Source organism: Aspergillus caelatus, assembly GCF_009193585.1.
Source record: "Aspergillus caelatus strain CBS 763.97 unplaced genomic scaffold BDV27scaffold_56, whole genome shotgun sequence".
In the NCBI taxonomy this organism is placed as follows: domain Eukaryota; kingdom Fungi; phylum Ascomycota; class Eurotiomycetes; order Eurotiales; family Aspergillaceae; genus Aspergillus; species Aspergillus caelatus.
The window spans coordinates 51,426-65,044 of record NW_022475319.1 but is presented as its reverse complement, the minus strand read 5'-3'; the positions used below and the strand labels follow the sequence as shown (position 1 = coordinate 65,044).

Sequence of the window (13,619 nt, the reverse complement as noted above, 5' to 3'; positions counted from 1 at the left end):
CCCGCCATGCTTTACTCCGTTTATTAGTACCGGGCTCGGGCTCTAGAGCGGACATGACTTGCTACCTGCTACCCCAGAAATCAATCATCAACCAGATCACTAATCTATCTTAGGCATTAGGCGCACCGGGAACAGGAACAAGTGCAGGTACTGTACATGAGGGTCCTGCAGTTCTGGGGGAAAGAAAAAGCAAAGGGAAATCTCCTATTGATCATTTTACATCCTTGATTTAAGATACTGAGCAAACCAACCAATTCCGTACTTTGTATTGAGGTGGTGATAATCACGGGACTCACGTTGAAGCTCATTCTATTTTGAGAAAAATACGCCACCACCACCACCACCAACTTTGACCCTTCCACACACGCATTACTCAAAATAACATTCCGCAAAGAATGTGGACAAAAGAGGCAAGAAAAAAAAATTCAATTGCTTTCAATGCAATCAGTTCTTTTCGATTCTATATCATTCCGATCAGGTACTTCGCATCAGTGACCCCTCATAACAACACAAACAGCTTCACTCTGCAACGGATCAGCGGCCAATTTAGCTTTTCGTTCCTCAATGATCGACGCTGTTAGTCAGTGTCCTACGTTATCCTTTTTCTTGGCAATTATCCACTGGGACCCTTACATTGAAACGCCCTGGCAGACAGACAAGGTATCGCTGGTATGCTGCTCGTTGGCTGCTTGATGACGGAATCTTGCGCCTTGGCTTTCTTTTTCTCTCCGTTGGTTTTCTGAACCAAAGTACAGTAGAACGGCCCAGCCTCCGACTGCATTCTGCATGGAGTACGGAGTACAGCATCGCGTCGAAAAGGATGACGTCGGGGAAAAACCCAGGATATACGTCAACATTCCACGTAGGGGCTTAAAGAAATTCAGGGTTTATTTCATTCATCTGGGATCTCTCATTAGAGTTTTACTGTACATGATCCGCAATTCTACAGTCAACAATCAATTAACATTCCCCCCCTCCGGAAACAGCAAAGAAAAATAAATGACAACCAGGGCCTAATTCTTTCCATGGTCAGCCAACCCGAGACATTCGGCCATGTTGAAGAAGATGTCCACCGAGCTGTACACGCCACCAAACAGCTCCTGGCAAGGGCCCTGCGCAAACACCGGTACATCCGTCAACGAGTGCACGCCCTGGTCCGCATCGACGGGCAGAGTGCCGTTGATTAGGAACCCAGTCACTGCGTCCTTGTAGTTGGCAAAGTAGCCGTCGGATCCACTGCGCTTCACCGCGGGCTTCCGAGGTCCCTCGTTGTGCACTTCATAATTCTCTTGGTGGTCGGGGAACGCCACCACGCCGGCATGCAGAGTGTAGCGCGGGTCCCAGCGGGCCGGGAAATGGACCCCTTCCGAGTACCGCAAGGCGTTAGGGCCGCGCACGGTGTACTGCGAGAGTCCCGAATTCTGATAGGTTCCGATAGCCCGTCGCTTGTCGCGATCATCTTCCTGTGCGTTCAAGTATTCGGTGTCAACCGAGCCGGTGACGTCGAATCCGTGGCCGTGGTCAGCGGTAACAATGATAAGAGTGTCCTCCAGCTGTCCAAGGGCTTTGAGCTTTTCGATCGTGGCGCGCACGGTATCATCCAACTCTAACAGTTCGCCCAGAGACCGGTCGTAATCCAAGGAGTGCATCTGCTTGTCGATACTGGCGGCCTCCGACATGAGGAACCAGCCATCATCCTCGTGCCGAGCGTTCAATACGTCGATCGCCTTGAGGGTCATCTCCTTCAGTCCAGGAAGATCATCTGCGTCGCGCTTTGAGCCATCCGGATAGTTGCTCTGGTTGCGAAGGTTCTCCTGGTAGACATTGCGATCGAGCCAAGTAGCCAGGTTGGATGTGGAGAAAACACCTAGGGCCTTGGTGTCATTCGGAGCAGCCTGCAGAGCGGTCTTGTTCCAGCTTATACTATACTCCTTCTCGGAGAACAATTGGTAGTAATCCCGAGGCGCGTCTTCGCTGGTAACGAAGTTCTCCGCACCGGCGCCGAGGAGGACGTCCGGGCCGTCCCAGTCTGTCCACTCATACTTGGTCAACCCTTCAAAGTAGGCACTAATAACGTGGTCATACTCGCCACGGTCCCGAGTATGAGCAGCCAAGGCAGCAGGGGTGGCATCAGCCAGGAAAGCGGTCGAGACGATTCCAATGCCGGCATCGGGGTACCGGCGGCGGAAGATCTCGGAGATGGTCTCGAATTTCGGGTCATCGAAAGGATCCTTCGACGAGTCCACATAGACATTCAGAGCATTCACTGTGGTCTTCTGGCCCGTGTAGAGTGCTGTGGCTGAGTTGGCCGAGTCCGTGATGAAGGAGTCCATCGAGTGGGTCATCTGGTGGCCCAAGACCGGGAACTTGTCCAATTGCAACTTGGTTAAGTACTTGCCATTAATGCTGCGGTGAGCGATCAAACGAGCCGCCGTGATCATGTTAGTTGTCATGCCGTCTCCGATGAAAAGAACGACATTCTTGGCCCGTCGCTTTTCTGGGAGGTCGCGCACCAGCCAGTTGGCAACCGTCTTTTCCTGGCCGTAATAGGTCAATGTCGCCTCGTACTCTCCAGGCTCGTGGAGAGTGACCCTTCTGTATGCCTTGGCAGTGACATTGACGAGAGAGGGCTTGTCCGCATCCTTCGCGAACAGGTCTACACCACTTAGCCGATGCCATATTGATATCCATCGGGGCGGCTCCGAACCTACCTTCGTACCAGGTAAAGTTCCATCTCTCGAGTTCCGGCTCATCAATCTCAAAATATTCTGCCGCAGCAACGCCCTCTTCACCTTTCCTCGCGATAGTGAACTTGAAGTCCGGATCAGGCTGGCCCTGGCGAGCTTCAGAGCCGTTGACCGGCGAGTGGACTTCAAGGCGGATGTCGAAGTACTGTCCGGGAAGGAAATCCGCCCTAGTAGAAGTGCAACAATTAGCTCCAGTTTCTCTACCGCCACCAACTACACCAACTTGAAGTCACGGCAATCAAAGGACAAAAGACATACTGGTCAGGTGGGAAAACACAGCCCAAGGTTGGACAGCCACCCAAGCGCTGGTAAGTTTGGGCAACAGCGCAGGAGGCAAAGAACGCTGCACCTGCAATTGAGAAGAGCCTCATCCTAATGCAGATAATGTGACCTCAAGGCAGAAGTGGAAAACGAGGGCCTGCAGCTGGAGGACAAGGGAAGATCAATTCCCAGGCGGGAGAAACGTGCCTTTTTAAAACGTGGAATGCCAAGGGAATGCGACGGCCAGATACCACCCTCGCATGGCTATCTCATCTCCTGTGTACGGGCCATGCATCTCTGACTGGGTGGAATGATGCGGGCTAAGTCTACGTGGGAGATAATCTCATTCGAAAGCTGCTAATCCTTGTACCTTGTGCTTGGCGAATTCTATCGAGAATCGTTAGCTAGGGTCTTGTAGACAAATCGGAACCCACCATCTTCTACACGTGCAGAAGCTGGGCGTTCACTGGGAAGCTTGGATGACGGCCCTTGTCCTCCGCCAAGCCAAGAGTGGCTTGGCAAGGAGTACCATGCCAAGGTTCTGGCTGGGCACGTGGGCTGTTCCTGGGGGAAATAATGGAATGGTTTCCTTTGATTATGTTCGGATGAGAGGGGCTTGAAATGGTACCATTCACCGTTTACGCTTCCGTGGACCATGGATGGAGGGTGATGGACGAGTGGATTGGGTTACTACACATCTAATATCGGGACTCCATCGAAGTGAGAAACCTTTGCAGAGATACGAGCTTCACTCTCTAAATAGATTTAGTAAAGAAATAGTATTGGTTGCTCTAGGGCTGTGACAAGAATTAGAAGACATAGCCAAGGCTTGACTAGGGCACCGAAGTGGGATTTACATATATATAGCATGTTCCTCGACGAGGGCAGGCTTGACTCTGGTGCTCATACATCATACAAAGCCTGGTCTAGGGATAGTAGACGGTGGCTGTCTCTGTCTCAAGGGTCAAGACTCAAATGACAGGCATCAACTTAGCATGATAATCTCGGTTCCCGTTCGTTGACTCGTATGAATTAATATATATTCGTAGACCTCTCACCCTCACGTGCCCACATATAGAGACATATATTCCCTTTTTTTTTTTTTTTTTTGCAGGTAAACTTAGGCAGAAATGAGTATATAGCGCACATTTCTTTTCACATTATTTCGCAATTAGTGGAGGCGACGAGAATAAATAATTCGGAGGGCATTTATATCTCCAAGAAGAGATCAAAGTGAGCTCCCCCGCTATCGGAGTTTGTACGGGCACTAGGCTGTAGTTGCACTATGAACTTATGCGGGAACTATTGATACTCAACTTCTAAAAATTGTAATTGTCTTATAATAGTATAATTATTACTCTGCTACCTGAGCTTTAGTTTCACACAAATTTGGACAATGGGGAGTGGGTCAATGTTGAATAGATGGAACGAAGTCCAGATGAAACAATGTTTATTTGTCGCACCGCGGCCTTTTCCCTTCACAGCTTAGCCTACTAGAAATGTCATCACTTTTGATCTCCAACTCTCCAACAGCAACAACCCATTCGACCTTACCAACCATACCTTTCTCGTTACCCTCCACTAATTTTTACGATAATCAAATCTATCGCCCACAGCCGTTGCAACTGCCTTTATAATTACCACCGCTCAGGGATTTGATAAAACTCATTGGGCCCTACGCCATGGACCAGCCACAACCACTTGCCGGTCAACCTGAACAACCCCCACCGCCGACTCTCACAAATCCACGTTTTACTCTCGAGCTCGAGTTTGTCTCCTCGCTGGCCAACCCATACTATCTCTCGCACCTCGCAGTCACATACCCCCATCTGCTGGGAGTCTCCAACGTTGGCGATGAAGGTGACGCGACCAAGGACACTGCGGATCCTGACGCGCAGGCCTTCGCTGCGTACCTTGCATACCTTTACTCCTACTGGAAAACCCCCGAATACGCCCAATTCCTAACTCATCCTGGTGCCACACTCCGTGCACTACGACTTCTCCAAGAAGACACATTCCGTCGCGACATCATTCGCCCCCAAGTTATCGAAGGGCTAGCGGGGACGGGTATTTACAACGAAGAAGGCGGCGCAACCACCGAACAGGAGGGGGAACAAGAAAAGGAAGAACAAGGGAAACAGGAAGAAGCGGGGAATAATAATAATTCAAAGACCTGAACTCGGGTTTGGGGCACCATTGTGAAGAAGAGCCGCGGGCATCTTCTCTTGACCTCTAGATTCTCTACGATAGGTCTGCTCGGCTACAACCTAAAAAGGAAATCGTTGCGGGCGGCGGAGAAGTCTCAGGGGATCTACATCGGAATGTAAAAGAATTGGGTTTTCTCAGACCCTTTTCGCTTCTTCCCCGCGAAGTTGCTTTGATCGAGGTCCGGACGCACTGATGCCGCTTGGTTTGCGATCGCGCGGAACGTCATGTGTGACCGAGGTACGCCCGCTTTTTTCCTTGAATAGTTCGTCAATGTCGGCTATTTGTGCCCTGCGAGGTGGCACAGCGTTCTTTTTAGGGTTCTCGCTATGCCTATGCTGCGTAGTTCGGAATGTAGCTTGATTCTCGGTCGGTATCTTCCCTTAATGCGGGGAGCACCTTCGAAGATTTGACGGGTGATTGTTGTGCAATGTACGTATCTATCTACCATAAAGGGAGCGCGTTTTATCATCGATGACGGTAACATGGATTGGGGAGTGAATTTTGTTTGGAATTTAAGATGTTCTCAGAATTTCAGTATTGACTGTTGTTGTGTACACTTGTCTATTTCTAGGCAAATACGAGCCTATTTAGCTTATGACGTGGGCAATTACTTCATTTTCTGTTCCTTTCCGTTTTAAAGAGGCAGAAAAAGTATTGCGATTGGATATGAGAATGCTCAGAAAATAAAGAAAGAAAAAGACAATTTAATAGACGCCAGAAATACAACCCACCTCTAGGCCTGGTAATAATAATAGACTCCTTAAATCGACGACGATCGCCAAGTCTCACGGGGCCAGAGAGAGACAGACTGATTTTCCCGACAGGTTCCTTTTTCTTAACTCCGTCACTAGGAACAAACAACTCCCATCCTTCGTTCTTCTTTTCGTCCTTTCTTTCTTCCCTTTCCACACGCACATACCCTTCTGCGTAATCTATTTGCTGCGCATTCCTTGAGCACACTCGAACTGCCGTAATACCGTAGTGTCACTCCTTACTTACCATTCGTTCCTGGTACAGACGACCCGCCCCGACATAGCTGGTGACTACTACCTAATATATCCGATGGACAGACCCCACCCCTTGGTGACTTGACTATCTTGCCCTGGACTTCATTTTCTACCCTCACTGTGGCCGTGACGCGTGCACTAAACTATTCAATTACCTCGACTCCATGTCCGGTTCCAGACTCTTTTTTCTGACCCACTAAATTCTGCATCTCCCAGCCACTACCCCTGGCACTTTCCGGGATCGCGCCTGACGCCCTTTACCGTTGAAACCCCAAACACGGACATTGAATAGCCTCCCCCGGGCACCCTAGCCGATGGAGGGTGTACGTCAGAAATGCAGACCGAAACACCAGGTTCTGGTCCTGAAATGCTATCCACAGTACCAGAAAGGTGTGCAGGTGGTCAAGCCGAACTCGAGTGAACTCTCGTATTTGCTCTACTATGTGAGCACCCGCCGCAGCAAGCTGACAAAGGTCGGCGCCTTTCTGGAGAAAAGAGCAGCTCGGGATGTGTGGCGCCGCAAGATAGGGTGAGTTTACAATGGGGAGGGCAAGCAAGCGGTCATGGATGAAATTGGCACATAATCTGCGGGAAATTGCGGTGAAAGACCGGCTGACATTGTCGTTACGTTGTGTAGAAATGTGCAGGTTACGCTTCAGATCTTGAGCGCGCTCATCGAGAAAGTTCCCCGCGACTTGCCGATCTACGCACGGTCGGTCATGACAGTCCTCGAAACGGTCGTACGCTCGCAGGATATCTCCATGGTCGAGGATTCCATTGAGACCTTCGAGATTTTCTGCCGACATCAAGATATGGCGGCACTATCTGCCGAACAGGATTTTGCTACACAGTACCGGGAAGTGGTGCGGTCGTATGCGGATTTTGCAGAGGGCGACCCTTCTACGCAATCGAGGCTCGCCGCGGGTCCTCCGCTTACGGTTCGATGGAAGACGGCGGGATTAAGGGCGATCAAGGGCGTGGTTAGTTCCGAAGCGGGTTTGGCTGCGGATGGCGGAGATTCGATACGGGTCATCCTCCCGGTCATTCTGGAAAATCTCTACAGCCCGGAAGATAATTTGGTTGGTTCTCTCGAACTGAAGCTCCTTGAAGCGGACAAAAATGAACCAGAGATTGCGCACCGACGCCGGGTTAGCACGGCCACTGTGGAAACGGTCGACGCGGTGGAGGGAGATGCGTCATTGGCGGCTCAAAATACCGCTGATATGGATCGAAAAGCGGAGATGGATATGAGATTGCTCGCTTTGCGGTGTCTGGAACAGATTGTCGTCAATGGGAGCAGCCGCGGCCAGATTCGTGTCACGACTCAGGTTGTGCTGGATTTCATCTTGCGCAAAAGCCGGGTAACTGGTAATGGCCTAGGTCAGAATCACAAGGACAGCTGGGCTACGTCGTTGATTGAACTGATCGCCAAATGGTGTCCTGTTCAGGTTCGCTTCATTATTTTGGTAGCCGCTATGGATATTCTGCAGGACATCCCTCCCACAGAAGAGTCTCTGGACGAATCGTTCGCCATCATCTATCTGATTGATCGGCTGTTAAAATCCCCTGTGAATATGATCGGACTTAGCGTTATCGATGTCTTACTGGGTCTATTACGTCATATGTCATTTTTGGTATCACCCCCAAGGGCTGGAAAGTCGACACCAGACGAGAAGCAAAACGGACATTCAACAGTTCTGGAGCTTTCAGTGAAAAGAACGGAGGTGCTCTCACTCCTGCAGGAGTGTATTGGCAATCTCACCACGCACATCTACTATGGCGAGCAGGTTGTTGACATGGTCAGGACGATCTTGACTCGCTTCAGACCTTCAAGAGGCAACGAGCAGGCAATAACATCGTCCCCAGCCCAGTCCGATGCACTGGGGGGCGCCGGTGCTATGGTCTCCTCTATGGAGGGTGGCCCAATAGCATTTTCCCTGCCCAGCGCAAAGATCACAGCTCTCAGGGCCATAAAAAATATCCTCCTTGTTGCTAACACGAAGCGGCCAGGATTCACAGTAACTGCGGAATCCAGACATCAAGTGGGTCTATATGTATGGGAAGGTACGCAGTGGCTTTTGAGTGAACCCGACAGGGATGTTCGGTATGCATATGTTGATGCATTTTTGACCTGGTTGAACCTGGAAACAACTACCGATGATCTTAAAGTTAAGGAGAGAACCGGCAGGCCCGCCAGTCAGCCAGCCAAGAATGACTTATCAGACATCACGGAAAGACCTGGAAAGCGCACTGCCAGCATGAGCGGAAATCAGAGGGAAAAGGTCATTCTAATTGCGCAGTCCAATTTCCTTCGCTTACTTCACCTAACTATCTTTGACCTTGCGACTGATCACCCGACGGCTGCTTCCGAGATTATGCTGCTTCATTTACTTCTAGTGAGCCTGGTAAAGCATCTTGGCGTGAACGCTGTTAGATTCGGACTTCCCATGGTGCTGAAACTTCAGGACAATATGGCTACCGCTGATGGCCAGTCTTTCCCTGCCCTGGTGAATATTGGAAGTTTGGTCTATGGCTACCTGTGGGCATTAACTGAGAAGTTCGACTTGGACACCTCTAAGATTGGCAACGGAATCCAGAGCGAAGTTCAGAAAAGACAACAGCTCGGCGTCTGGCTTGAGACTATCCGCTTGCCACCCGTCAATCTTGACAAGATCGTCCACAACAGCAATGTCCAGGTCAGTGGCCGTGGTGCCCAGGACGTAAGCCTCCTGATTCCGTTTGACTGCGATGAAGAACTCATCCAGCGAATCGAAGCATCTTATGGTTCCTTCATTACTTTACTTACTCACAGCCCTCCAAGCTCCCCGGGGTCTGTCGGGTCTCCACCGCGAAGCATGACAGCTCCTGTTCTGCCCCACATGTCGGCGTCCACAGCTACACCGAAGGCTAACGTTCTCCCCCCTGCCGTCAGGGAGCAGATGCTATCTCCATGGTCAAGAGAAGCCTGCCTGGCAGCTGCGGAAAACGAAAGAACTGAGGCCAAATCCCTGAGCGGATCACGTACCGGAACCTTGGTTATACGCAACCATGTCCATCAGAATGGTACTAGTTCTCCGTCAGCAAGCTCAAACGCATCCGTGCCACAAAGTGCTTACGCATCTGCAGCTGGTCTGCAGAATGCCCGAAGAACTAGCGTGCCGAACTCATCAGGCTCACAGCTCATCAGCTCCAGTAGAGAATCTCCGGTCCACGTGAATGAACTGAGACGAGTCCTCTCTGTCAATGAAGAATGCAAGGCCCGGCGAATGAGCCCGCTCAGGGGTCGACTTGACGGCTCGAATCGAAGTGTGATCTCTTCCAGTAGCGACAGTATGGTCAGTGGCTATTCGCTGTCCGAGTTTGACGATGGTGCCTCGGTCAAGCCCCAGTCTACCAGAGGCGAACGGATCTCTCTCGATGGGGAAGAAACCCCCAAGGCCTCGGCTCTGTCTTTCATGGTAGATGCTGATGATATTCCGCCTGTACCGCCCATCCCTCCATCTATATCTATTCAAGGAGGTCTTTCAGATGGTCAGCAGCGATCGGCTTCGGCTAGTCGTCCTTCAACTGCACCCGGACCTCGCCGACCATCTGTCACGAATGGAAAGGCAGGGACGCCTGGTATGTCGCCTGGCCGGTCTCTCAGCAGAGATAAAAGTCGATCGAGCACAGGTCTGGCAGCGGCTGCCACTGACGGTGCTGAGCCGTATGCAGAGAATATTGATAGCGCTCGCCTTGACGTGCAAAAGCTGCTGGATGGGTTCTTATCGCCAGCGGACGCGGAGACGAGGGGCAGCAGACGGAAGGCCCGAGGCAATACAGGGCGACGAGGCGTGAGTGGAGGACTTGGGCGCCCTCCCTACTGATGGTATACCTGTAGATGTCGTACTACTACACTTCACTTTTCCGATGCCCGCTTCTCTCCGTTCATTCATTATTAGTTTTCATTTGTTATGGTTGCAAAGCAGCCGCTCATCTACCATTCTGCTGACCCTGCACATATCCAGTTTTGTCTTATACCTTTTCCCATCATTACGTTCTCTTTTCTGTTCTGCATTACATTTCCGGTTTCTTTTTGTCCGAATCTTGTCCCTCTTTTGCCATCTCACTTATCTCCCTCGATAATGGCGTATGATCTGATAGACTTTCCTATGGTTACCCACCCAAGCTGTGCTTTTTTTGTCTGCATCAAAAGGTTTCGTGTGTGCTTTTTGTGGTTCGAGTTAGCTTTTGTGAATATATGCGGTTTATCATTCTATGACATTGTGATATTTGTATATATGTAGCCGTGATAGCTTACCGGATATCCTCAGAACCAAAAGATAAGCTAGGTAGATAGGACAAGATGTGTATATAAATGGAAAACACGAATGGGTGTCCTTGATATATGTAGGCTGGCTTAATCATCATTGAGTACTGCGAATAGATTAGTATTATCTAACCTTGTAGTTCTACTAGTGATGGATGGTGTCGATCTGTAGCATACATTGCATTGCATGATCACATGTTCGGGGCTCGTGACCGCAGCCTCACTGTACAACAACTGCAGCCTATTCATCTATATTGACTTTCCTTCAACCTCACAACTCAGCAGAGCATATACATCAACAACAAAACCACAACCATGCGCACCCTCACGCTTCTAGCCATCCCTTTCCTCGCAACTGCCATCCCCCTCCAACAGCCAAAAACCACCGAATCTGCACCCCTTCCACTGGTTATCTGGCATGGCCTAGGCGACGACTTCCAACGCGAGGGCCTCCTCTCCGTCGCTTCCCTCGCCGAACAAACCAACCCAGGAACCTATGTCCACCTCATCCATCTCTCAGACACTGCATCTGGCGATCGCCAAGCCACCTTCCTCGGCAACGTCAGCGAACAAATCGACACCGTCTGCGCCCAACTCGCCTCCGACCGCATCCTCAGCACGGCCCCGGCAATCAACGCCCTCGGATTCTCCCAAGGTGGCCAGTTCCTCCGTGGCTACATCGAACGTTGCAACGTGCCGCCCGTCCACAACCTTGTCACCTTCGGCAGCCAGCATAACGGTATTGCCGAATTCCAAGAATGCGGCTGGGGCGACTGGATCTGCCGCGGCGCGGAGGCGCTCCTCCGAGCAGGACGCTGGTCGTCATTCGTGCAGGGCCGGTTCGTCCCCGCGCAGTATTTCCGCGATCCGGCCGAGCTGGATGAGTACCTGGCCAGTAGCAATTTTCTCGCCGATGTGAATAATGAGCGCGAGGAAAAGAATGACACATATCGGGTGAATCTGCGGCGGTTGAATACTTTTGCGATGTATATGTTTGAAGAGGATCAGATGGTGCATCCCAAGGAGAGTGCGTGGTTTGGGGAGCTGGATGAGGAGACGGGGGATGTTGTCGGCCTGAGAGAGAGGGATATCTATAGGGAGGATTGGATTGGGCTAAAGAAGTTAGATGAGGAGGGGAGATTGGTTTTCAGGTCTGTTCCTGGGAAGCATATGCAGTTGAGTGAAGAGGTTTTGGTTAAGGTCTTTGGGGAATTTTTTGGGCCGGTGGAGGTTGATATTGACGTTGATGTTAAGGGGGAGGTGCTGGGGAAGGCTTTGGTTAAGCAATTTGGGTATTGATATTTTTCTGGTTGTTTTTGATTTGGGCTTTTCAATGGTTTCTTATATACCCCTTTGTATAATTGGAATTTGGGTCCGTTGGATTAGGGTTACTGGAATATTATTGTTTAGGATACCGTGCATTGGTAGAGCATAATAGATACTGAGAACTGTTGATGGAATTGGAGCCAATAAGGCCCTTGTAATGCCAACAAAGAACTACTAGTGTATCTACAATCCCAGCAATGTAAGGTTAGCAACAACCTATCTATATATCAACAGATTCTCTCAGCGTACGATGAATATACAGTGGTATAGTATCAATGAGTTCTTCCGGCAATTTCCATACTAGGGTGGTCTATAGGTTAGCTATATCAAATCAGCTATCGCATAGCTTCATACCCAATAGGGCCAGAAGCAGCATTTTCCAATGTAACGTCTATTTAGTCTAACTTAAACCTAAACCTCAGTCACTCGATCAGCACGAACTTCTACCATCATTGATTCATCAATCATTCCAAATGCGTTGTATTCGTCTTGCTCGATATTACCCCGATCTCCTGTCAGTTAGGCATATTTTGTACACATCCTTCGTTATCCACATCTACTTCTCTAAGATAGACGCTGCCAAAACCAACTATGACTTTCCCACCCTATTCGAGCCTTCTGCGAACACCTTTATCAAAAGAATCCAGACAGAAAGGGGACGGGGTTCTCGGATGCGCTGTTGGAGGAGATAGGGGCGTTTGCGGAAAAGGACCTATTGGACGTACTAGTAAAAGTTCGGTGGGGAAATGATACAAGTTTGGGTCTAGTTCTACGGTATAGGCGTCATTGAAGAAGCATCCTGGAGCTACATTGGCTACTCGCAGGGCGCCACCAACAAGCTCGTGCTAAGTTACACAGCAGAGGGATAGGTCTTGGCCCAATTTTTACTTGAAAACTGTTATAAACAAATGCAATAGTTTTTGAATTATTTTTGCAATCGCAGGTTAAACGAACAAGGTATCAGAAGTTGGCCAGATCTACTGTCTGCTACAGCATGCTCTTAGTAGCGTTAGGTAACTTGGTCATGGAGGCACTGGGAGGTATTGAGGCTATTTTTCAAGGAGGATCGCCACAACCCAAGCATTCCAGCTATTTGGATCTTTTCATCTATCATGATGAAAGATGTATATCATCGAGCAACAGGTGATGTCGGAAGAGTCGGACAGGACCGATCATCGGCGGTATCCAATAAAGTAAATTCTGCGAATCTGATTAGATGCCGATCAGATTAGATTCCAACCTTGAATGCCCCTTTTTCGATTTCCGAAGACGTTTGGTTAACGTAAGTCAATAGTGTCTCCCACGGGAAGGAAAGAACAAGAATTCACTAGCAATTTTCTTGACTTTTGTATTCGAGTATCTTCTTCTTCTCTGTTGGATCATCGTCTCCCCCCACATCCTTTTTTTTTTTTTTTTTTTTTTCCCCTTTTTGCCCTGCATTCCAGCAATTTGTAGCCACCAGGTTATTTGGGCATGTTGGGCTGTGAGTCGTAATATGTAGATCTATGTACGCTAACTTAGTTAGCCCTCTTAATTTGATTTATTATTTATTTTTTTTATTTTTCTGGGGGGTAGGGAAGGGAGGTGAGGAGTGCCAAGGGACCCATCTGAAACTGTGAAGGGGCGACATGTTCGTTGTTATCGATCAATCAGATTAGATAAAATCAATAAAAAACTTCGTGTGACGAGGACGGACGGGAGTATATCCAAATCTCCCAAACCTAGAAGGTGGGTGCTGACGGGCCAAGATAAAACCCCATC

General features: G+C 49.6%; 4 protein-coding genes across 4 annotated transcripts; 3 read left to right on the top strand and 1 right to left on the bottom strand.

Annotated features, from left to right (window-relative positions):
- Window positions 1-885: 885 nt before the first annotated feature.
- BDV27DRAFT_125757 (alkaline phosphatase) lies at window positions 886-3,803 on the bottom strand. Its single transcript, XM_032066403.1, has 3 exons — window positions 3,006-3,803; window positions 2,712-2,914; window positions 886-2,656 (listed from the first exon to the last, which is right to left on the bottom strand). Exons 1-3 carry the CDS (start codon window positions 3,116-3,118, stop codon window positions 1,014-1,016), a joined length of 1,959 nt encoding a protein of 652 aa, XP_031929215.1. The 5' UTR covers window positions 3,119-3,803; the 3' UTR covers window positions 886-1,013.
- A 744-nt stretch (window positions 3,804-4,547) lies between these two features.
- Window positions 4,548-5,745, top strand: BDV27DRAFT_125755 (mediator of RNA polymerase II transcription subunit 31). Its single transcript, XM_032066402.1, has one exon. It carries the CDS (start codon window positions 4,691-4,693, stop codon window positions 5,183-5,185), a length of 495 nt encoding a protein of 164 aa, XP_031929214.1. The 5' UTR covers window positions 4,548-4,690; the 3' UTR covers window positions 5,186-5,745.
- Window positions 5,746-6,067: 322 nt separating this feature from the next.
- BDV27DRAFT_125750 (uncharacterized protein) lies at window positions 6,068-10,643 on the top strand. Its single transcript, XM_032066401.1, has 3 exons — window positions 6,068-6,227; window positions 6,287-6,752; window positions 6,861-10,643. Exons 2-3 carry the CDS (start codon window positions 6,538-6,540, stop codon window positions 10,087-10,089), a joined length of 3,444 nt encoding a protein of 1,147 aa, XP_031929213.1. The 5' UTR covers window positions 6,068-6,227; window positions 6,287-6,537; the 3' UTR covers window positions 10,090-10,643.
- Window positions 10,644-10,745: 102 nt separating this feature from the next.
- BDV27DRAFT_125746 (palmitoyl-protein thioesterase family protein) lies at window positions 10,746-12,030 on the top strand. The gene has a single exon (XM_032066400.1). It carries the CDS (start codon window positions 10,848-10,850, stop codon window positions 11,829-11,831), a length of 984 nt encoding a protein of 327 aa, XP_031929212.1. The 5' UTR covers window positions 10,746-10,847; the 3' UTR covers window positions 11,832-12,030.
- The last annotated feature ends 1,589 nt before the right edge of the window (window positions 12,031-13,619 follow it).

Bases quoted from the DNA above. Each gene is read 5' to 3' on its own strand.
- BDV27DRAFT_125755 (XM_032066402.1), top strand. From the start codon at position 4,691: ATGGACCAGCCACAACCACTTGCCGGTCAACCTGAACAACCCCCACCG.
- BDV27DRAFT_125746 (XM_032066400.1), top strand. From the start codon at position 10,848: ATGCGCACCCTCACGCTTCTAGCCATCCCTTTCCTCGCAACTGCCATC.
- BDV27DRAFT_125757 (XM_032066403.1), bottom strand. From the start codon at position 3,118: ATGAGGCTCTTCTCAATTGCAGGTGCAGCGTTCTTTGCCTCCTGCGCT. The intron at 2,915-3,005 runs GTATGTCTTTTG...CACTTCTACTAG, and splicing joins TGTGTTTTCCCACCTGACCA to GGCGGATTTCCTTCCCGGAC. The intron at 2,657-2,711 runs GTAGGTTCGGAG...TAAGTGGTGTAG, and splicing joins GAACTTTACCTGGTACGAAG to ACCTGTTCGCGAAGGATGCG.
- BDV27DRAFT_125750 (XM_032066401.1), top strand. From the start codon at position 6,538: ATGGAGGGTGTACGTCAGAAATGCAGACCGAAACACCAGGTTCTGGTC. The intron at 6,753-6,860 runs GTGAGTTTACAA...TACGTTGTGTAG, and splicing joins GTGTGGCGCCGCAAGATAGG to AAATGTGCAGGTTACGCTTC.